At 35.8% G+C, this 25,052-nt stretch overlaps 1 protein-coding gene across 2 annotated transcripts; it reads left to right on the forward strand.

Annotated features, from left to right (window-relative positions):
- Positions 1-1,359: 1,359 nt before the first annotated feature.
- LOC107796051 (golgin candidate 1) lies at positions 1,360-14,958 on the forward strand. 2 transcript variants are annotated; one of them, XM_016618772.2, is made up of 21 exons: positions 1,360-1,651; positions 3,145-3,225; positions 3,647-3,696; positions 3,775-4,443; positions 4,524-4,586; positions 5,444-5,521; positions 5,617-5,820; positions 6,192-6,248; positions 6,366-6,440; positions 6,792-6,863; positions 7,615-7,677; positions 7,814-7,912; positions 8,457-8,534; positions 8,683-8,751; positions 11,246-11,293; positions 11,397-11,492; positions 11,612-11,688; positions 11,874-11,919; positions 12,286-12,384; positions 12,496-12,540; positions 14,251-14,958. In XM_016618772.2, the coding sequence occupies exons 1-21, from the start codon at positions 1,624-1,626 to the stop codon at positions 14,320-14,322; spliced, it is 2,169 nt and encodes a 722-aa protein (XP_016474258.1). In that variant the 5' UTR covers positions 1,360-1,623; the 3' UTR covers positions 14,323-14,958. The 2 variants fall into 2 exon arrangements, with proteins under 2 accessions (XP_016474258.1, XP_016474257.1); XM_016618771.2 differs by having other exon boundaries at positions 1,489-1,651; positions 3,121-3,225.
- Positions 14,959-25,052: the final 10,094 nt, after the last annotated feature.

A 25,052-nucleotide genomic window follows, 5' to 3' on the forward strand; every position in this document is an offset into this window, starting at 1 on the left:
TGGGTTTTTTGAATTTTCGGATTTTTTGTTACTTAAATATTATTTCAATCTTACTTTGTTAAATATTTGATAAACAAATATATATTTAGTAGAAATATAAAAAATTGACAAACATATTATTGATTAAAATATTCTTATGGGAGAATTCTATTAGTAACACATAATAGTTATTTTTTATGGTGTCTCACAATAATTTTTCGTTGATGTACACTTTCAGGTTAACCGAATTTAGTAATTAAACATAAAAATCAATATAATACATAAATATTAATAATCACTTCACATTCGAAAAAGATATAAGAATATAATAGATCTTAACATATGATATGAATATGGAAGAACAAAGAGATAGACGTATTTCAGTAACATTTGATAAGAAAGTGATCATACAACCCATTATTTAAGGTCAATAAATATGGAGCACTTCATATTCTATTAAAAATTATATCCCGCAAGAGAATCCCAAATATTTCTAGACATTTTTTAAAGAAAATTCTATATAAAATCTTTAAAGTATATATAAAAATTACATCTAAAAAATAACTATTAATATGATACATAAATATTAATAATCACTTCACATTCGAAAAAGATATAAGAATGTAATAGATCTTAACATATGATATGAATATGGAAGAACAAAGAGATAGACGCATTTTAGTAATACTTGATAAGAAAGTGATCATACAACCCATTATTTAAGGTCAATAAATATGGAGCACTTCATATTCTATTAAAATTTATATCCCGCAAGAGAATCCCAAATATTTCTAGACATTTTTTAAAGAAAATTCAATATAAAATCTTAAAAGTATATATAAAAATTATATATTTATATGTCGGGTTGGTTCGAATTTTTTTACTCAATACCAAACCAAATCAAATCAAACCAAATCGAATTTTTTAATCGATTTGATTTGACTTTTTTCGATTCGATTTGTACGCCCAAACAAGGAACTATCAAGAGGCCAAAACAATAACTGTGATTGGGTTTTTAGTGAAGGAAGTGCACAAATAGTCGTTTTTAGGACATATATTTAAAGAATAGTAAAAAATTACATATTTTTAAAGTTTAGCCGCCTCAATATCAACTTCAAGACTGTCGGGTTTGAAGTTAAAATTGCGGGTCAGATTAAATTTATACCTTCTGCCAAAGCCCAACTTTAGACCCGATATTCTGAAATCGATCCGAAGGTCTAAAGAAAAGCAGCAGCAGCAATAATATGGGAATTTTCAAGTGTGCCAAAATTGGCTAAATTTTAAATAATTTGATATGTTTTTCCTATTTGTGCAAATCACCCCTCGAGCTCACCTGTGGCTGCGGCTCTGATTTACTGGTCCTACACCAATACAATACTCGCGACCGCAGACAATCAAAGCTCTTTCCTTCTTCCTCTTTTGCTTGTTAACAGAGATCCCCTAACTAACGACTCCCTCTTTGAAAGAGACATCAAAACTATACATTTCCGATCTGAAAAAGAAAATTCACATAATTTCCCTTTCATTTTGCAATTTTCGCTCCTCCTTTTTTAAAAAATTTCCCCAAAAAAGTTTCGAATTCTATGCATTTGGATGAATTGATTGATCTCTAGGCTTTTATTTACTGTTTCAGTTATTCCACCAATGGCTTCGTGGCTTCGAGCTGCTGAAGGTATGATGATTTTTTTCCGATTTTTATTTGATTAACATTGTTTAAGCGGATCCAGAATTTTATTTTGTTGATGCACTGCTCAATGTATTTTGATGTGTGTGTGTGTAGTTGATAACTTGATATACTGTTTAATGTATATAGATATCTCAATTTTTTTATCAGTTCTTATATGCGTGTGTGTAGGTACACGTTATATATATACACATTTAAGATGATTTTGTAGATATGCGCTACCTGAAATGTATTTTAGGTGTAATTAGTATTTTAGCGTGCGTTTTTCTATTGTTAGATTTGAATTTCAAACTGCTTGTAGTGTTTGTCAGGGGCGGATGTAGGCTTTAAGATATGAGTTTGGAGCCCATACCCTATATTTGTATTAAGAAATACACTAGACATGTACAAAAATTAAATTCAGAACCCAGTTTGTAGCACTTGAGGTCGATGTCCTAGAATCCAGAAGTCAGAAAGTTCAAATTCGGGATCCGCCTTTGGTGGTGGTAAAACGTGTTAAATTTTCATTTTGACAATGAATTCGAGAGTTGTGTTGTTTTACATACATGCGACAATATAAGGCTTAGCTTCTTTAGTAAATGCAATTCTGCTTCAAATGTAGTAGTTCGAGCTGGGGGATGCATAAAGTTTGAGTTTACTTAGTTGGTGTTGAAATTTGGAATTATGAGATGTAGAATGAACAGCTCCGGCAATTTTAATGTGGGAAAAGATACAAATTTGCCTTTGTACTATCCAAAATTGCTCAATTTTGACATCCGTTTCACTTTTGGTCCATTCGTATCCTTGCCTTTAAAAATGGCTCATGTTTGCCCTTGCCATTAACGGAGCTCTAGGCATGAAATGGGTGGACTCCACATATTCAAATTCTTTGAGAAAATAGGTCCAGATTTACTCAATTTTTTTACTGTTGTTTCAAATTACCTCAGGTTGGAGTTCCGTTAAGGATCAAGGTAAATAATGAGACTTTTTCATAGGCCAAAAGTCTATCAAGGACAAAAATCCTCAGTTTCGGAAACAAAAGTCAAATATATCCCTTTTCCCTTTTAATGTTGATAACTTATAAGTTGCTCAAAAATTTCTTTTTCCTTTAGTTTGATTATTGATAGATTTTACTGCATTGCGTGTCCGTTGGTGTTTATACTACTCTGTAATTGTGAATGGAACTTGATCCCTGTACAAAAAGCCAGTTTCTGTGCACTACCAAAGTGTTGTTTTAAGTACACCCTGCTATTATGAATTCTCAAAGTTCTCCTTAGTTCCCATGTTCCAATCTGATTCGAAAAATGAGAAATTATTATTTAATAACCAGTTTCCACTAACAGAAACATACTCTTGCAAGTCTTATTCGGTGTCATGTTTTGATGGATGGATGAAGGATGCATGTTACTTTTAACTGTGCCTATTTCTGACTCATCAACGTGGAAGATCTATCCTGATCTATTACAATTTCTTAACAGCTGAAATTTACTTTGTTGCGTCAGATTTGTTTGAAGTTGTAGATAAGAGGGCAAAGAGTGTAGTCGGCGAGAAATCTGATGAACAGCCCAATGTTCAGAGTCCAGGTATACATTTATAATGTTGCTTTTGCGTTTATAAAATTTTCAACCTCAAGATGCACCTTTTGGTTTCTGCTTTTGAACTGGTTTAGAACAATTCCTGCTTAAGACTTCCTGTAGTTAGCGTCAGAAACGAATCTCTTCTAATGAACCTTCAGAAACAGTCAATTCCGAAAAGCCAACAAGCTAGCCAAGGGATATCACAATCAGATTTTGTCTCTGATAAAGAAAGCTAAACTACTTACTAAAAAGGGTAGGGTGCTTCAAGATGCACATTTTGGTTTCTATTCGTGATCATGCTGATTGGAAAAGAGAAGTGGTCATCTGAGCATCCTATAACTTTTCATATATTGCATTATTATATTTAAAGTAGCCTCTGCGGATGGTGAATAAATCATTCTCTCTCTTTTTTTTTCCTTTGGGTTAGTTCTGAATGAAAAAGGATCTCAACCGAAAAGGTCAAGGCAAAAAAAGAAGGTAATGTTTTCGTTCTCGGTACAATGCTATTTCATCTACTGACAGTTTTCAGAATTTTAATAATGAGGTTCTCTGCAGCCTCAAAAACGACTCTCTTCTAATGAACCTTCAGAAACAGCCAATTCTGAAAGAGAACAGGCTAGCCAAGGGATGTCACAATCAGATTCTGTCTCTGACAAAGATAAAGCTATCCTACTTACCGAACACAGTTGGACAAATTCAGTTAGTCCTAGTGGCAAAACTAGCACTGAAGATAAGCTAAAAATTGTTGAAGATGATGCCTCGTTAGACGCTCCTATATCTGAAACAACCTCTAACAATGAGTTAACTCATCATGCTGATCACGTGGAAGTATCAGAACTTGTTGATGTAAAAGTTGTGAGTTCAGAATCTACTGGTGAGCATACCAGCAGAAACACCTCAGATGTTCCTATAGAGACTCCTTCATTGCCTGCTGCGAAAGTGGTTGATGCTGTGCAGGACAACTCTCCAGTAGATTCCAGTCAAAACACAGTTCATCGTGATGCTGGATCTCCTGCAAACTTTCAGCAGGAAAGATCTAAGTCTTTAACTGCAGATGAACCTGTTAAAGTTGATAGGCAGATGAAGGATAATAATACCAATACTGAACCAAATCCTGACCAGAAGCAGCTGCCAGAACATAAAACTGTTAATCCAGAAGAGAAGAAGCTTCCAGAACATAATATCGTTAATTCTTCCACGAAAGTACAAGAGCAACTTGATGAGGTAGAATTGTCTTATAAACTAACTCTTGGTGTATCTCTAGTTCATGTGATAAGTTCTTCTGACTACATTTATTTTTTCAGGCTCAGGGACTTCTTAAAAATGCAACTTCTACCGGTCAGTCAAAAGAAGCACGGTTAGCCCGTGTAAGAGTTCATTACTTCATTATCCTCTAATTTAGAATTAATGCTAAGGTGACTTTGATTTGTGTATAATATTTTAAAAATTCTGCAAAAAGAAAAATTCAAAAAATGTATATGTTTAAGTTTTTCGTGAAGTTATGGCAAAAGTTTTTTTCCAAAAAATTATTTTTGAAGCAGTTTAGAGTGTTTCTCAAAGAAATAGCTGCTATTTAACTCTGAGAAACAACATTTAATCTGGTGATTAGTTGCTGAATTTGCCTTCTGTTTCGTTTTTCCTTCACCAAGTACATGGAAAATGGTGCTGGCTGTTAGTACCTGTAAGTGCAGTGCTGTCTTGCTCTCATGTATGAATTAGCTTAACCTTTGTGAACCAAAAAAAATAAACCAAGATGAATACAGTTTGTTCAGGTTTGTTCAAAGACTTCATCTCAGTAATGTTGGTTTCTCATAAGTTAGAAATGCGTGTAATATTCATGTTGTAAAGATTAATGAAAATGAAGCCTCCATTTCACTCAAAAAGAAAAAAAAGAGACAAGGCAGTAGTCTTTGCTGATTTGAATTATGCTGTAAATTGACTCTCATAGTGTTAATAGGTTAAATATTACAAACATAAATAATCTCATTACATCCTAATTTACCTATCATGAGTATGAAAACAAGTCAGAACTCCTGATATGGATAATTGAGAGTCTGCTTTGCTTGACAAATTATGTGAATGACATAAATAGTTGAATAGATTCATTATCACTATCATAATATAATTAACATTTTTTTTTCGTTTTTGATGTTTTTATCAGCTGCCGTGTAAAATAGATTCTTGTTAGTTTCCCAGCTTATCGTGCTTTTACTCAAACGCGCAGGTTTGTGCTGGACTTTCATCACGTCTTCAGGAGTATAAATCTGAAAATGCTCAGCTAGAGGAGCTTCTTGTTGCAGAGGTGAATATGGGCGTCTGATTGGAGAGTACCCGAGTTTTTAAAATCTCTGCATTCAAGTCCCTATTGATTATATGCTGTTTATTGTGATGCGACAGAGGGAGTTGAGTAAATCTTATGAGGCTCGGATAAAGCAGCTTCAGAAAGATTTATCTGCAGCCAAAAAAGAGGTGTCCAAGGCAGAGTCCAGTATGGCTGAGGCTCTTGCTGCAAAGAATGCTGAAATTGAGGTTCTTGTTAGTTCTACGGATGCACTTAAGAAGCAAGCTGCACTATCCGAAGGAAACCTGGCATCATTGCAGGTTCATTTCAAACTACTTGTTAGCCTTTAACGTTTACCTTTAAAAAAAAAATACCTGTTAACCGTGTACTACCGCACTTGCAAAGTGACATTTCATTGTATCCGCGTTTGTTCTGGGTATCATCTCTGTCAGTCTGATTTATTATTATGACTTCAGTTTAAAATTCTGGTGCTTGGAATTGTGTGTCTATTGGTGGTTTCCTAGTCCAATACAAGTGAAACGTCTATAGTTAAAAGAAAGGGCTTACCCTGAGGACTCTGGTTTTTACCATTCTGATCTTGTTGAACTATCAGTATTTTTACCACTGTGTGCCCAGAAATCAATTATGTCAAATGTAACGGAAGGCTAAGTTTTGTTCTGCTTTTCTTCAGGCTAATATGGAGTCTTTAATGAGAAACAGGGAACTAACAGAGACAAGGATGATGCAAGTATGTGGATATCTATTCACAACATATTTTGGATATTATTTACTTTGTTTTGCTTCTGCTGAACACCTTTGTTCCTTTAAGGTTTTCTGACAGTGTGAGAAACTTTTATGTGTTCAGGCTTTACGGGAGGAGCTGGGTGCTGCCGAGAGAAGAGCAGAAGAAGAGCGTGCTGCTCATAATGCTACTAAAAAGGTTTGTAACTGAAAACTTACTTGCTGAGTATTCTTAAAAATAGTAGCTAAATATTTGTCTTAAGGATTTTGAGAAATGATTTAAAGTCTTAAGTGATAAACAATTTTATCTCCTGAAATCTGCATGAATCATTTAAGTCAAAATAGCAGAGAACTTCTCATTTCTCCCTAATATAGGTTTCTGTTTTAAACTGCATAGATGTGTTTCCAGCGCCACTACCCTGCAACCCACTCTCTGAATCTGAAATGCATCTGTTATAGCGGCTCCACCTAGAGGGAAGCCCTGTGCATGTGGAATTTTGCTATTTGATGTGTTGTTGCAATTTAATAATTCATTTCATCTGTAGAATAGGCTTCTATGGAAAGGGAGGTAGAACTGGAGCACCGAGCTCTAGAGGCATCCACAGCCTTGGCCAGGGCGCAGGTATTCTCGGTCTGCAAGTGTAATCTTTTATGCTGTTACATCATGATTTGTAAATTAAGATTATGGCCCTTTGGTTCTTGCATGCTATTGCTTTTATGACATAGGGATTTAGCTGTTTGCTTCAGCATATAATCACAAGCCAGAACAGTATTAGTTTGAGGAGAATAAGACATTTCACTAAAAAGTTCTAGTCTTCCTGTAATGCCTTGCTTGGGTTATGGTGCACTATCCTGCTCCTGGAGAATGTGTATATCCTAGGGACTGAGTTTATGGTAGTGACAAATTGATAATAAGAGGTAGACTTTGAGCTGACTCTAAGAGCTAGAATTGTGGCATGAACCTATTGCCTATGTTGTAATTCGATAGCAATAATTGTTTGTAGCCATTTCTAATTTACCACCCATTGTTGAGACATTGTCGTCAATTATGAAAAGAAGAGGGATTGCTTTTATTTTCAATTTTTTCCCCCAACAGATGCACTTTTTTCCATACCACTTCAGCCATCGTGCTTAATTGGACTAGATTCTAGTAGTCGTCCTTTTGGTCTTAAGCAGGAATCTAAAAGAACTGAAGCAATTAACTTCTTCTTAATTATGTGTACCTAGCAATTGGCTTATTGTTTGTACTTGTACATCATAAGTTTCATTTGTTTTGCAGCACCATAATCTCTCATTATAATGCATTTGTGATTGTCATTATTTAATGAAGTAAACGTATATCTTTTAAATCTTTGTATGACTATTGGCATTAGAGAACAGCTGATGAGAGGACTGCAAAGGCAGCAGAGCTTGAGCAGAAGGTGGCATTGCTTGAGGTAACAATAATTTTTCTCATGCCATCCTTTATGTGACTCTTTGGGTTTATTGAAAATGAAGGATACCTTAAAACAAGAATGAAAGGACTTTTTCAGCATTTTTCAACTTATCCAAGGGTATGACTGAATCTGGCAGGTTGAATGTGCAACTCTCAATCAAGAACTGCAGGACATGGAAGCTCGTGCGCGCCGTGGACAAAAGAAGTCCTCAGAAGAGGCAAATCAAGTGCTTCAGGTTCTATAACTGCTTTTCACCTGAATGCATTTCGATGTAACATGAAAGAACCAAGAATTTTAAATTACTAGTAAACTTGAAATTGTTGATGGTTGGAAAACACTTGAGTTAGAATGACATTATGAAGATAGAAATTCTCATCTTACTAAGTAAATTGCTATGCTCCTGATATTAAAGTTTAAGTCATGCGAATTAGATGTTTTCATGCATATTGTACATATTATGCCTGTAGAATTGCGTTGCCATCGTGTAAATATGAAAGTTACAATTCTCAACTGGACAAGGGACCTTGTGTTTGACATTATCAGCCATGCTTGCTGCACTTTAGAAATTTTGCACTTGCAACTAGATCCTTGATAGCCATAGATGTTTCCATCCAGCCTCATATTTGTTTGTTCAGTTGCAACACCAAAATGATCTTTTCTGGTTTGCTGCCTGAGACTGTTTGAAACTGAAACGATGCATGTCAGCTAGATAACCACCTGAACGGAGAGTAATTCAAACCTCCTGATGTCTGTTTTAACCTCATTTTCCGGTCATGCAGATGCAGGCATGGCAAGAAGAAGTGGAGCGTGCACGCCAAGGTCAGAGGGAGGCTGAAAGCAAGCTTGCTTCTTTGGAGGCAAGTTTATTGCTCTATAGTTAGGCTCAATCTCTAACTAGTGTGTGCTAATATTGTAATAGTTCCTTTTTGTTCGTAAATAAAATGATCTTTTGCTCTAAATTGACGCCTTAATGACCATTTAGGGGCATTGTTCTATTGACTGCAGGCTGAAATGCAAAAGCTAAGAGTTGAAACGGCTGCCATGAAAAGGGATGCGGAACATTACTCTCGCCAGGTGAGCAAACTCTTGTTTTGCCCCTTTTCTTAAGTTTTGGGACCTCTTGATCTTCTACACGGTTCGTCTTCTACTTGGTTTAACCCCCGGCTTTCAACTTTTAAGTGGGCATCAAATTATCATTTAGATACAAATAGATTACCATCTGTTTTGGTTCCCTTTTTTTGTTTTTGGATAAGGACCAATAGTTGTGGTTTCAATAGTACCCTTCATTAGCTTATTTTCAATAGTACCCTTCCTATTATTTATTAGTCGCAAAAGGTAGAAATATAAAAGTAAACCATAATAGTGTACTCGATTATGTATTTTGATATCCCAAAAATGAAAAACTTGAGATTCCAATGATCAATTTCAAATTTTAAGAAGTATATAGAGTTCGTATTGTCCTTATGGTGTAGTAGTAAATTAAGTATGCCAAACTTGGTGAAAGAGTAGCATGATGGAAATACTCATGCATGTTGGCTGAAAGAATTATGAGGGTGTTTAAAGTGTTTCTCTCATGATCGAAATACTCATGCATGTTGCCTGAAAGAATTGTGAGGGAATTTAGAATGTTAGATTCCACATCGGTTAAGTGTATAGTTTGTAGTCTCTTTATATGATGTTGGAGAATTCGCACCACTTGAGCTGACTTTGGAGTTGAGTTATGCCATAGGTTCATTTTCTTAACATGGTATCAGGATCAAACCTATCCCTAATTTTGAGCTGCCCAATGTTGGGTCATCCATGTTATGATACTCCACACTCCAAATGTCCAGTTTAGGGTGTGTAGCGGGTGTTATGATCCCACATCGGTTATGTGTATGGGTTGTATTATTATTATATGGTTTTGGACAATCATTAACTTGAAATAGTTTTTTGGGTGGAGCTAGACCCAAGCCATTTTATTAACATATTCCATTAAGCTGTTAGAGAGGATATACTTGAGTATGTTTTTAACACTCTCCTCAGGTGAAGGCGTGGTTCCTTTTTTAAAATCAAGCATGTGAATTTTTTTTGTTAAAGGGTGGTAGTGAGACTTGAACCCTAGACCTTATTTACTCTGATATCATGTTAAGAAACTGGACCTTTGGCCTAATTCAATCCCAAAAAATAACTCAAGTAACGAGGATTGTCCAACACCATTTAATGAGATTATAAATACTCTTTCACACCTCTAGGGCTGGACATCTGGAAGGAAGTAACATAATATGGGTAGCCTAACATTGGGCAGCCTAATATCAGGGATGGGTCTCGCTTTATACAATGTTAAAGGAAATGGATCTTCGGCCTAAACTCATCCTCAAAAGTTAGCTCAAGTGATGAGAATTCTTTCAAAGATCATATAAGACGACTGCAACTCATACAGTCAAACTGATGTGGGATTCTAATACAGAAGATCACAGATTGTCTCAGCCATTTAAATTGTCTTTCCTAAATGGCTTTCCTGTGAGCTCTTGTTTTCAAGGCATGATCTAGATATTAACCCTATTTGAATTGAACAGTTCTTTTTTCACTTGACGATTACACATTATGGTGCAAGATTGTTCCCGTGCTTTGGTAGCTCAAAGGTGCATCATGGTACTCCTTGCCAACTCAAAAGAGGACGAGAAGCTTATATCTGACATACTCACCTTGATCTGCAGAGACAACATAGGGAAAGAGATCTGCCTAACCAATGTTGTGATAGAATTTGACATCTTACCAAGAGGCCTTAGTGGCTATGACGCTTGACTTTAGTTTTCATTGACTTTTACTCCTATTCCCTCTTAATTTGATCCCAAATTGCAACAGGTATCTGTTGCTGGGGAAAAGCATCATCTTGTATTTGCAAATGCTTTTCTGCTTTAGATTAAATGAGGGATGAGTCCTTTCTTGATGAATATATATTGCATTAATTTGGTTATGGGCATAAAATTTTTCTTTTTGCTGAAATTTATAGCATTTTTCAGGTGCTTACGCTAGATTAGCTTTTGGTGCTTGATAAATTTTGAGACTTCGTCATTTCAACTTAGTAGTAGACTGATGTAGGTTTGGGACATTGTAAATATGATAACGTGAATTATACCTGGAGGGGGGGGGAATATAAGAAGAGATTTTGTCACATTTTGACAAGACAGTAATTATTTTAGCACTATGCTAACCATACAGTATCTTTTTCCATTGCAAACTTTGGATTGGCACGTGACATTACTTGAAGAGAGTGCTTTGCTGAGCAATGAATGCAGCATAGAAGCTACGCAACTTTTGGTTCCCTGCTTTTTTAGTCTTACATATGTCAATGAATGAGTAATCGTCTTAAAATAATTGTTTCGTGCTGTGCTTTTTAGCTTCTCTTTTTTCCTATTTGTTAAGTCTGTGCTTTTAGGTATTAGCACATGAATGTGACAGAATTTTCATTCTTGCTTTTCGTCTCTCTTTTTTGGGCTTTGTATGACTTTTACCCTCTTGCCTATCCTCATTTTTCAATCTTTTAATGCAAATTGATGTTGAAATCTATTGCTGCTGGTAATAGGAGCATGTGGAACTTGAAAAGCGATATCGGGAATTAACTGATCTATTGGTAAGTAAACTTACACTAAATCATGTACGCTCTATATAGTCCCGAATCCCGATATTTACTTGTAGTAATTTAATTAAGTTATAATTCTTTCCTGCAAGTTCAGTATTACAAGCAAACACAGCTTGAAGCCATGGCCAGTGAAAAAGCTGCCGCTGAGTTTCAGTTAGAGAAGGAAGCAAAGCGTCTTCAGGAAGTACAGGTTTGTGCTTTAGTTTATAAGTATTTTCGCATGGCATTACATTTTACATTTGTACTTCTTGTATATTCACAGTTGCAGTTTGATAAAGTAGTTTAAGTTAAGAATTTGTCTTACAACAGTTAGAAGCTGAAAGAAACAGAGCTTCTCGTCGAGCATCATCCTCGTGGGAGGAAGATACGGACATCAAAGCACTTGAGTATGTTACGATTAAGAATTTATTTTATGCTTCTGGGAGACACTTTTTTAATCTCTCCTTTATTATAAGACCCTGATTCCTATCCAAGCCTCAGCCACGCTTGTCCATTAGGAACAAAATTAGCCTCCCAGTTTTGATGTTCCTCTGAGCATGACATGCTTTTTTGTAACAATTTAACATTGCAGGCCTCTCCCTTTACATCACCGCCACATGACAGGGGCGACGGTACAGGTAAGCTCTTCCTCATTTTTCCACCCCACCCTAAGGGCTCGTTTGGTACGAGGGATAAGAGATAATTAATTCCAGGATTAAATCACGTTTGGTTGGGATAAATTCGCGGTATAACTAATCCCGGGATTAGTTAACCCGGGATTGTAGTGTTATTTTTATACCTATGGGAGGGTGGGATAACAATCCTGGGATAACTTATCCCGGGATAATTAATTCTGGGATAACTTGTTTCCCAACCAAACGACCTCTAAGGGTACAAAGAAACGCGAGAAGAAAAGAGTACAAGTTTTGTACTTAACCGGAAAGAGAGCCCAGAACCAGTAATTTAGTATTATTTTTGTACATGACATGAGCTTACCTGTGCAGTTACAGAAAGCCGCAAAGCTTCTGGATACCGGGGCTGTCAGGGCAACACGATTTCTCTGGCGATATCCAACTGCTCGAGTTATCTTGCTTTTTTATCTGGTTAGAACAGATCATTTACTCTGCAAAAACTTTAGTTTCTCTTGAATGTTTGAAGCAATTTGATGTGAAATTGTACCTAACATTTAATGAGGTATATGGTACTGTTGACAGGTATTTGTCCATTTGTTCTTGATGTATCTCTTGCATCGCCTTCAGGTATGCTTATCTGATCTTCTGACCTAGCTTGATAGTTGAGAATCTTGTACTAATATTATGTCCCTCTGGGAGAGAAGGTCCAATTCTTAAGGAAATAGTGACGAAATACATATACTGAAATGCTGTCAATCTGATGTAAATGAAAGTTTTTTGGAAGCATGATTGATAGGAAATGGTTGTTCTCTATGTTTATGTTTCTTAGTTTCTGGAGAGGTCTGCACTCCTTTAGTAGATTAATGCTCTTGTGTTTTCTGGAATTTAGGCAGACTATGCAAGATTTTAGTTTCCAATTTCAGATGTATAGTTTTGCTAGGATCCTTGTTTTTAGGGGTATATTTGTATAATTCGAGTTTCATGTAATATGCAGAAAAGTCTGGAAAATAGGAAGGATATATTCCTCCTTGAAACATAGGTTTTGTTTGGTTGTGAAACAGCAAAAGAAACCACAGACAGAATTTGAAATAGGCCTCAATAAAATACAAAGTTGCAGCACTTACTAAGGTTCAAAATAGACTTTAACAGGAAGATAGCCTTTCTATACAGGTTTTTGAAGTGCCATGGAGAGGGAAGAGTAGTATGGTTAATCAAGCTATTCAATGTTTTATTAAGGAATGGGAAGAGGTCTAGTGAATAGAAAAAGAATATCTTGATTCCGATGTATAAGAACAAATGAGATATTCAAAGTTGTGTGAACTATCATGGTATTAAACTTATGGGTCATATAATGAAACTTTGTGAAAGAATGATGAAGCAGAAGTTTAGGGACACTGAAGGGACAGAGAATCTATACCTGTTTATCCAAGTTATAGGTAAATAACAATGACATGAAAGAAGTTGTCTCAAAAGACTTGGAAACCCTAAGAATCCATTCAAATGTAGCGAAGGATAGAACCCAATAAAAGTGAAAAGTTTATATATGCGATACCAACTAATTGTAATTTAGGCTTAAGTCTTGTTGAACTTACATCACAGCTGGTGTTTCTAGGAGTGTTTTTAGTTTGTCTAAAGATTATTATGTCACTAAAAAGGGGGGTGAATCTCTAGTTTTTGAGAACCCCTAGTTTGTATTAACAAATACATGAGTATTGAAACGAGACAGGCCCAAATGGATATTAAGTTTTCATATAATTGATCCCAAAGTTGTTTGGGGTTGAGGTATAGTTGTTGGTATTGTTGTATGACAAAAACACGTCCCTTAATCCACTTCACTTGACAATGATACAGTGTGCACCTTTGTTTTCCGTTTGTAGCATCTATAAGGTATATATCAATACAGCTTTCCCTGTCCCATTCATTTTAGACTGTGGGCTTTGAAATTATATAGCAAATATCTTTTACAAGTGCATGTACGTTCGTCCATTACTTCCTTTTATCTTTTCTTTAGCCGAGGGTCTTCTGGAAACAACCTCTCTGCCTTTCAGGGTAGGGGTAAGGCTGCGTACATCTCACCCTCCCCAGTCCCCACTTGTGGGAATTCACTAGGTTTTGTTGTTGTTGTTGTTGTAAGTGCATGTACATTCGTATGTCCATCTTATGTTTTACTGATTCTTGGAATTTAAGCAGTCAATTTATTTAATGATGTAATAAGCATCTAAGCAGAAAGGCAACTGCTCTAGTCTTTCTCCACCTTCTTTTTAGTGGAAAGACATGGAAACAAATAGTGATGTAATTACTACTATGTTTTATTCAATCCCTTCTGTGACACTGCAGGAACAAGCTGATACTTTTGCATCTAAAGAAGTTGCAATATCCATGGGGCTCGCCAACCAAACCTTACCATGAGCCATCCTGCATTCAGGTTCTCTCTGCTCCGTTGAGTTGCTCGATAAGCAATATCAATTGAGCACCAGTAGTATCACGGTATCACAAAATGTGTGAAGAGGAAAATTGCATTTGGTTTACTTCCAGCACAACTTGGAAGCTACGTGATTTATACTGTGATTGCAGTCTATTCTTCTTTGATGATCCTCCAAAAAAAGAAATTGAACATCAACCAAGGTCTAGGCCGTTTTCGGCTGATTCTTCTTCAGCAATTGAATGTCAGAGCATCTACAGTCTTGGTACCCATGTCACGACGAATCTGAAAATGGAAGGAAACTGCAAGTAGGAGCTGAAAGTTGATGGCAAGAGCATCAGAGTAAATATAATACACAGATTTTTTTTTCTTCCCTTTTTTTTTTTGGGGGGGGGGGGGGGGAGGTTAGGCAGCCTACTCAGCATTTGTGACAAAATATGATACTCCATTGATTGGAATTGTCAATACCAGTGTAAGCTATCAAACACTTAATCCAGAAACTGCCATTTTAACTTGTAAGGAAGGGAAAGGATTTCAAACACTGCTATCAATGTAAATATGATGTAATTCTGTTGAAGGGTGCATTCTTTAATAACTATGACCACAGATTTTTTCATCTAAAAGTTTTCATTTCTTTGATTATCGTAAAAGTTAGGATTGTGTTTTATATAGGGGACTCGTTAGTCACTATATGAATCAACTGCAAAAGTGAACAATACGATGAGAGCTCTTCCAGGAAGCTAATAATCTCTTCATGTAAAAGTGTCTTAGCAAGTTTCGTGCTCGACAGAACTCTTACTTTACCACCTAAGGTTGCCGCAGAGAGGTATGACTCGTCCATTCTTAATCAGATGTCTCTTTGAACTGATTTAGAATCAGTAGGCAACCTAGGCAATCGCCGATTTGTGCTAGTAAATTAGCTTCTTTTTACCTAAAACTTCTATGGGACGACAAATTTATGAAGTGGTATTTGACCTTTTACCACTTTTTAAAATATTAGTTTCTGTATACGTGTATATATCTCGCTAATCATTAAAAGATAAGGTAAAAAAAAAAAATCTTCCTCCAACTTAATATTAAAAATAAACTTTTTTATTTAAGTTTAAACAATATACATTTTCTACATCTTTTTCAGGAAATTACATTTTGTACGCCATGTCTCAATATTCAATGTCAACCAAGTGATGATTTAGAAAGATAAACGTGACTTAGTATATAAATAACATGCAGAAAGTGCTGGGAGAAGAACATAAAATAATAACTTAACTAAAATATACTTTATAAAAGATCCAAAAGATTTTAAAACATAGAACTCATGAAGAAGATGACACTCGGGTTAACAATACAAAGCTAAGAACATTATGAAAGAAACTATAAGGAATAACTCTAAGCGATAACTAGTTTCAATCATGGTTAGGTATATAGATACATATTGCACAACAATATTTGTTTCCTTTGCTAGGGCGGAGTTTTGGGTGGAGAACACGCCACTTTAATTTCATAGTTTATTAGTTCTAGAGTTTTGAGTGCTACATGAACGTTGTAGTTTGAAGCTTGAATTGTTCTTATTATTTTATCATATTGGTTTATTTATTCAATCTTGTGCCTAATTATTTGATTACTTGACCATTAGTTGGATACTATCTACGAATCTAGGATTGAACTCCGGAGAGGGAATTTTAGATTGCAAATAAGATTGAATAGAGCAAGATCTTGAACTCGAGCATCGGGAACGGATTTGCGGTTAAGATAGATATATACCTTATCGCCTTGCTTGGTTATTATACATAAATTATTAATGCGTTCTTGTTAATCCTAATTCCATAGGAATATAGGCGTTAGGTTAGCTTGAATAGGCGAGTAGTACTTCAGGAGAAGGCTACGAGTAACATTAACCCTTTCAACCAATAAACCAGATAAATTAATTAGACAACTTAAGTAGAAAACTCAACGGGATTGTTAGCTAACCCATAGCTCTGGAAAATTTTCTCCCATTGAATTCGTCTCTAATATTGCCGATTTATTTTTATCAATCGCTTAGTTTACTACTCTAGATTTGTTTAGTTAAATCATCACACCTTAGGAATCGCTTGAATAGATTAATTGTCTTAGTTTAATTTAGTTGGTAGTTAATCACAAGTCCATGTGGGTACGGTATCTGGACTTATAATCCTATATTACTTGTCGACCACGTATACTTGTGTGTGCGTTTGGGAGCAACAAGTTTTTGGCGTTGTTGCCGGGGGCTTAGAAATTAACTGTTCTACTAGATTAGATTTTTACTTTTTGTTTATTCAAGTTTTTTTAAAAATATTTTAGCTTAGTTTAATATTTTATTATCGTTGTTGACATGGCATCTTGGATTGAAAATTGGTCGAATATTGGTTATACTTATTTTGGTGATCCATGTCTATATTGTGGAGGACCACACTTGTGGTAAAATTGTGAATCTCAATCTTATGAGTGGAATTTTTGTAAGGTGTGTGGTTGTCAAGGTGGCCATTGGGATAGTTGTCCTAATTCTTTTTACCCTTCTCTGAGCCCTTATTATGATATTTCTAATAATCTTTATGAGTTTGATAGGAGCAATGAAGTGGAGGATGTAGAGCGTGTTGCCGGTATTATGGACATGATGAGGCAAGTAGCCGAGCAACACTATGAAAATCAAAAGGCTATACAAAGAATTAATGCATCAATCATGAGAATGAAGGCCAAGGCAGACGAAGTGGCTAAAGAGAGCGAGTTCCCATCATGAGAATAATCCTTTAGTTCTGGTGGGGCCATACGGTATGGTGGAATAGAAATGGGCAGGGTGTCCGGAGCCAAATCAATACAGAAGTCAATATCTCTGTCGGGTGGCATCCCCGGCAAATCTGCAGAAAATACTTTTGGAAATTCACGAACAACTGGTACTGAGTCCATATAAGTAATATTCGCACTGGGATCACGAATATAAGCCAAATAAGCTAGACACCCCTTCTCGACCATACGCCGAGCTTTCACATAAGAGATAACATTGCTGGTGGAATGGCCAGGAGTCCCTTTACACTCTATTCGAGGTAGCCCCACATGGCTAAGGTCACCATTTTGGCGTGACAATCCAATATAGCATGATAAGGTGACAACCAATCCATACCTAAGATGACATCAAAATCTACCATATCAAGAAGTAGAAGATCTATGCTAGTCTCAAGACTCCCGATAGTAACCATGCATGAACGATATACATGATCTACAGCGATACAATCCAACACCGGTGTGGACACACACACAGAAGCACTCAGAGAATCACGAGGCACAACCAAATATGAAGCGAAGTAAGAGGACACATAGGAATAAGTATATCATGGATCAAATAAAACTGAAGCATCTCTATGGTAAACTGGAACAATACATGTGATCACGACATCGGATGACTCGGCCTCAGACCTAGTTGGAAAAACATAAAATCGGGGTTAGGCCCTACCACTCTGAACTACATCTCGAGGACGAGCCCTGTCTAGCTGGCCTCCACCTCTAACAACTTGACCTCCACCTCTAATTGTCTGACCCCTGCCCCTAGCTGGCCGGGTAGGCGGTGGAGCAACCGGTGCCGGTATGATGGCACGAGAATCCTGCCGAGATCTGTTGCTTGACAACCTAGGGCAATACCTCCTTATGTGACCAATGTTCCCACACTCATAACACACATCCTGTTGTCGTGGCTGTTGAAGCTGAAGTTGATCCGAACGGGTCGGATAGCCACCATAGTGACTCTGGAGTGGTGATGCACTAATAGGAGCTGAATGTGCACTAAATGTTGGCTGCCCAGAGTAAGGCATAATAGGACCATGACTCCTTTAAGCACCGTGAGATGCCTGAAGTGATAAATAAAATGGCCTGGGAGGATGGCCCCTACCATAAGTACTCATGCCTCCAGATGAGGCACATCTGAAATTACTGGAATGACGGGGCCTCTTATCTGACACTGGCCCTCTCTCCTGTGAAAGAACCATCTCTATCCGCCTGGCGACATTAGCAGTCGTCTGAAAAGAAATCTCACTCCCGGTCTCCTTGGCCATATGTAGCTTGATAGGTTGAACGAGTCCATCAATGAACCTCCTTACCTCTCTCTCTCTCTCTCTCTCTCTCTCTCTCTCTCTCTCTCTCTCTCTCTCTCTCTCTCTCTCTCGGTAGGAAGCAGAAGAAAAGCATGATAGGCAAGATCCACAAAACGGGTCTCATACTGAGTGACTGACACACTGTCCTGCTGGAGACGCTCAAACTGCTTGCGGTAATTCTCCCTCAGTGTGATAGGAAGGAACTTCTCCAGAAATAGCTGCGAAAAATGCTCCCAGGAAAGTGCAGGTGAACCAACTGGTCTAGTAAATACATAATCTTTCCACCACCTCTTGGCGGAACCAGTCATCTGAAACACAGCAAAATCAACCCCATTACTTTCGACTATCCCCATGTTCTGCAATACTTCATAGCAGCGGTCAAAATATTCTTGTGGGTCCTCAGAAGGTGTACTACTGAAATGGATTGGAAATAGCTTGGTAAACTTGTCCAACCTCAACATAGCCTCAGAAGACAAAGCAGGCCTATCACCGGCTTGTGCTGCAATAACTGGTTGAACTACCCCAACTGGATGGGCTACTGGAGCCTGATATTGGGGAGTTGGGCCACACCCTCCATAAGACTCACCAAATGGACTAGAGTATCCTGAAATACTGGAGTAGCTATGAATCCTTCCGGAACCTGAACTGGTCCAACAGGTACCGTCTGAGCTGGAACCTCCGCTTCTAAATCCACTTGAGGTTCTACAATAGGTGCTGTTGCTCGAGCTCTAGATTGAGCTCTGCCTCTGCATCTACCTCGGCCTCTTCCCCTAGTCGTAGCTGTCACTGGGGGCTCTGGCTCCTGTCCGACTGTAGACGCAGTGCGTGTTCTCGCCATCTACGAGAGGGCAAAAATAGAAGAGTTCAATCGTCAATGATAGAATAAAATCGTACGACAAAGTAGAATAGAAGTGAAATTATTCCTAAACTCCATAGCCTCCGAAAAATAAGTACAAACGTCTTTGTACCGATACTTCAGACTCTACAAAGCTTGCTAGTGACTCGTGAGACCTATGTAACTTAGTGCTCTGATACTAACTTATCATGACCCGAAATTCCCACCTTCGGGACCGTGATGGCGCCTAACATTTCTCTTGCTAGGCAAGCCAACGTTAGAATAATATTAGCCATTTTAAAATAATTTTAAATTAATTAATAACAAAGAAACAAATGCGAAAATAAAGTCTGAAATAAAGTGAATAATCCATAACAATAGCGATGTGTAAAATACCATCCCAGAACTGGTGTCACAAGTGCACGAGCTTCTAGAATAATACAAACAAGGGTCTGAATAAAAAATAAAGCTGTCTGAAAGAAAGCACACAGCTAAAATAAGGTAGAAGGAGACTTCAGAACTGTGAACGTCATGCAGTTATACCTCAAGTCTCCTGTGAATAGCTGAATTCGAGCTAATCGACTATACGTCGTTGGGACCAACTTCTGTATCTGCACAAGAAGTGCAGAGTGTAGTATGAATACAATCGACCCCATGTACCCAGTAAGTGTCGAGCCTAACCTCGACGAAGTAGTGACGAGGCTAAGGCAGGTCACTTACATTAACCTGTACGCAATAATAATAATAACAACAATAATAGAAATAAAACAGGTAACTCATTTCAACAGTTGAAGCCAACTCGACAGTCGTAACCAATTATTATTTCAATCAGTTTCTGTTGCGACGTGCAACCCGATCCCAAAATACATTCATATTCAATTGTGACGTGCAACCCGATTTCACAATATATTCATATTCAATTCTGTTGCGGCGTGCAACCCGATCTCACAATATATTTATTTTCATTTAATTCTGTTGCGGCGTGCAACCCGATCCTCAATATATCTTTTCAATCAATTCTATTGTGGTGTGCAACCCGCTCCTCCAATATATTCATTTCAATCAAATCTGTTGCGGCGTACAACCCGCTCCTTCAATATATTCACTTTCATTTCTGTTGTGGCATGCAATTCACTCCTCAAATAATATAATTAACCAATTCTTATAAAGAAATTACTCCAATAAATGCATCAATTAATATGAAATTATAAGATAACAAGCATACAATAATTATGATTTATTTAGAAGTAAGTGATGGTAAGTAGCAATTAATTGTGAAAATTAAGGGAAAAATATGCAATTAAATAATTAGTATGCTAAATGTCAAGTAGAAATTAAGTCACATAAATCAAATAAGCATGTAGCAATTATAGCATGGATTCAAGGCATAATATTGAGCAAGAAATATGAGAGAAACAATTAATATAATAATTAATTCATGATTTAAAATAATTTATGATTCCAAATAATTACGTAAACAAATAATTTGACGACGTATAGACACTCGTCACCTCGACTATACGTTGTTCACATGAATTTCACATAACAAATAATTCTAGGGTTCTGTTCCCTCAAGTCAAGGTTAACCACGACACTTACCTCGCTTCGCAACCAATTTCAAGATTTTAATAAATCTTTGCCTCGCGAATTCGTGTTCGAACGCTTCAATCTAATCACAAACAATTCAATATACTCAACACGAATCATAGGAATTAATTCCATATGAATTTACTAGTTTTCCGGATTAAAACCCGAAATTTATTTTAAAAATCGACAGTGGGACCAAGGTATTGAATCCTGAAAAATTTACGAAATCTGAACACCCGTTTCGATACGAGTTCAACCATACAAAAATTATCGAATTGCGACATCAGATTGACCTTCAAATCTTCATTTTACATTTTTGAAAGATTTTATAAAAATCTAATTTTTCTTCCATAAATTCACAGATTCATGATGTAAATGAGTATGAAATCACGAAATATAATCAATATAGGGTAAGAAACACTTACCACAATGTTTTCCCTTGAAAATTGCCCAAAAATCGCCTAAATCCGAGACTCAAAACTCAAAAATGAGTAAAAATGACAAAACTCCCCATTTTATGGGGGGTTTTATGTCTGTGGTGCCACAAGTGGCGTGGGGCGCTGCCTGTGGCACCGTTTTCCAGAACTTCAGAAGTCCCAGCGCCAGGTATAGCACCCCACGCTACCCTGGACGCTAACGATGACGGGAAATATTTTTGGATACGGAAATGAGCATAACTCTCTCATACGATGTCCGAATTCAACGATTCTTTTTGTTATGACTCCAAAATTTCAATACGGATCCAATGCTTCAATCAAAACTAAATTTGGAGCTTATTAGCTTAATGTTATAATACTTATTCTTGAAGAAACGACGTCGAAACATTCTAGAATATCCAAATTAAACTCTGTTCACCATCCGAAATCCACCTGAGGCCCTCGGGACCTCAACCAAATATTCTAACAAGTTTTGTAACATAATACAGACTTACTCGGGGTCTCAAATCATGTCAAAATTATAATTTACTCCTCGATTCGGACTTATGAGTTTCAAACTTTTCACATTACAAAACTCGTGCCGAAACGTATTAAATGAATCCGGAATGATTTCAAATTTGGCGCACAACTCATAAATAACATAACGAAGGTATTCCAACTCTCAGAATCTCAATCTGAGTCCGAAATCGATAAAGTCAAATCCGCGGTCAAACTTTGGAGATCTTTAGCCTTTAGATTTTTAGTTTCCGTTAAATGGCGATAATTTGAGCTAGGGACTTCCGAATCCAATTCCGGGCATACGTCCAAGTCCCAAATCACTATACGGACCTACTGGAACTGTCAAAATACTTATCTGAGTCTATTTGCTAAAAATATTGACCAAAGTCAACTCAGTTGAGTTTTAAAACTCTATTTCACATTTTAATTCTTTTTTCACATAAAAACTTTCTGAAAAATTATACGGACTGTGCACGAAAGTCGATTAATGATAAATAGTACTTTTCGAGATCTTAGAACACATAAATGAATGTTTAAATTTAAACATGACCTTTCGGGTCATCACATTTAATAAGAATTTAATAGACAAAAATTTATTAATTTTAAAATCTTATATATTAAAAAAACTAATATAGAAGGTATTGTAGTCCAAAAATAAGTTATTATAGTTATGTCTTTTCCCTATGAGTTCTTTTGTTTAATATTTTAGGGCTATTTTGGTCTATCAATATTGTATTCGTGCTAAAATATATAGGTTCTCCTTTTCTAAAAATTAGTAATAGAATTTTTTAAGAAGTATACCCTAAAAGTAATAGGATTACATGACTAAAAATATGTGTCTATCCCGAAAGTAATTATATTAAAAGAAAGCATAACGTGTTCCTAAAGGTATTAGGTATACACGCTAATATGTAGTATTATATGTCTATGCCCGAAAGTAATTATATTAATAAGATTTTTAAAGGTAATCATGTAGGATTCTTAACATGTAGTATTATATCCTAAAACTAATAGGATTACAAGGCTAGTATTTAGAATTCCAGTTATGTTCTTTTATTGTGAGTTATTATGCTTAATATTATAAGGTTATTTTTGTAAAACGACATTGTATTCATACTTTTTTAATAATACTAGTCTCTATGTAGCACGTATAACCTTAGGCCCGTCTAATAGTTAACGTAAGTTATTTTAAAAGATTGAGCAGGTTGAACCATATAAACTTGCTTTCTGTTATGTCTTTTTATTATACGAAGAAAGGAGAAACTTTTGGTCTTCGATTATGTCAATAACTTTTGTCCTAGCAATTTAATTTATCTAGACGCGTTGCCATTCGAAGACGTATGTACATTACATGTATATCTCATAATTTTATATCCACGAAAGAAATTTACCATTATTTTAATTTACCTTGATATCACCTATCCATATTTAGGCTTATAGGTAGGGGTGTAATTAATATGGTATTTAGATATTTCGTTTTAGGTATTCTCAGTATTTGATTTCTTAAAATACTATACCAATACCATAGATAATTAGATTCGGTATGGTTCGATTTTTCTTCTTTTGATTTCGATTAATTCAGTCCAGTAAGTTTGATTTGTTCGGCTTGAATATTAACTGTAATTTTCTTAATTAAAGTACTTTCAAATATAAATTTAAAAATATTCTAGACATTACGTAATCGACTTCAACATGAATGCCAAGAAGAGAATTGATGAACCATAATATTTAATAAGATTCCAGTAAAAGAGTTGTAACTTTTAGTTTTTATCTGAGATTGTAACTTGGAGTCTTTAAGCAGCATAGTTCTAAAAGGACTCGTAAATATGATAAGTCAAAGATTCCAGTAAAAGAATTGTAACTATTATACATAGTTTTCCATAAGAAAACTCTATTGTCGGGAAACTTTTGTTTTTTTTAGGAAGAATTAACTTAAATAGCCGCCTATTCAAGCAGTCAAGCTTCTAACAAAATTAAGTCATTAACTTAGTTTCTGAAAGGATAAAAGTTAGTTAACATTTTGAGAATATTTTCATTGTTCAATATTACTTCGCATTTGAGATTTGTAATTTTATAGTAATAAATATAGGTGACAGTTAAAACAAATATACAAATAGTAGCATAATAAATCTAGAATTACTCCCTTGACCTAGACATGATCACCCCAAAATAAATTTAATGAATTTATCTAATGAAATGGTTACATGTAACTTTAATAGAAAGAAAATAGGAATATAGCATGCAAAGCATAAAATTTGTAGCAGTATTATATATATATATATACTGCGTGTTTACCTTTTAAATTTTGACATTTCTTAATGAAAATTTTGATCCCGTTACTTCAGTAGTCTGTACAAAGCACTACGCGAACTTCTCCAAAGGATTGTTAATTACTGGTATGTTCTTAGGTTTTTCCGGTACATGCAGTAAAACCAAATATAAAAGGAAAGAAGCATGTCTTTTCGCTAAAATTAAGAAGCCAAATATCTGACTTCGAACCATAGTCAATTCTTTTTAAGCTGAACTAAACCAATTTCAATAAATTTTTATAGTATGCAGGTTTTTTTTTTATGTAATACTTCCAGTTGGTTAATAAAAATATTTTATTTACCAAAAAAAAATAATATTTCAGGTTCAAGATTCAACTACTACTCTTCAACAACCAAATAAAACATCAGATTGCGGATACTAATAACTTAAGGTGATTAAAAAAGCACATCTAAAGTAGATGTAATTAGAGGTATTATATCAAGCACAACAATCAATTGTAAGGCATAAAGAGAAGGTTGCAGTAACAATTTACGAATCGCTTCCCGGAGAGAAAAGTCTGTCGAGTGTCTCTCATGAATTCCTGAAGAGAAAAGTTTGTCGAGTGTCTCTCATGAATTTGTAGATAAAAAATAGTCTGTCTCTTGTCCACCATGAATATATATAGTTAATGTACGTGTAATGTGTTTTCGATAGAAGTCTTGCCATACTCAATTTCGAATAGGACTAATCTAGAATTTATTAACAATTTAAATTAACAGAAGTTTAGTTAATTTCAAAGTCCACTATTGGATATTACAATTTTATCCAATATAGAATTATTTCTTGAATAAATAATTAAATATTTAAGGACATAAAAATCGATCAATATTTGAAGGATATTTTTATCGTTCAACATTTAGCGTGGAATATTCGTACTTTTATAATAATATAAATAGATAAATAGATTGTGCAACTACAACTAAATCCGTCAAAATGGGGTTGGCCCGTGA

This window comes from Nicotiana tabacum, chromosome 21 (genome assembly GCF_000715075.1).
Source record: "Nicotiana tabacum cultivar K326 chromosome 21, ASM71507v2, whole genome shotgun sequence".
NCBI classification, from domain to species: Eukaryota; Viridiplantae; Streptophyta; class Magnoliopsida; order Solanales; family Solanaceae; genus Nicotiana; species Nicotiana tabacum.

What these genes read in the sequence shown, in the direction of transcription:
- LOC107796051 (XM_016618771.2), top strand. Translation starts at nt 1,624, where the DNA reads ATGGCTTCGTGGCTTCGAGCTGCTGAAG. An exon ending in GGTCAAGGCAAAAAAAGAAG is followed by an intron (nt 3,697 to 3,774) that starts GTAATGTTTTCG and finishes GGTTCTCTGCAG; the next exon opens with CCTCAAAAACGACTCTCTTC. An exon ending in AGAAGGTGGCATTGCTTGAG is followed by an intron (nt 7,678 to 7,813) that starts GTAACAATAATT and finishes TGAATCTGGCAG; the next exon opens with GTTGAATGTGCAACTCTCAA.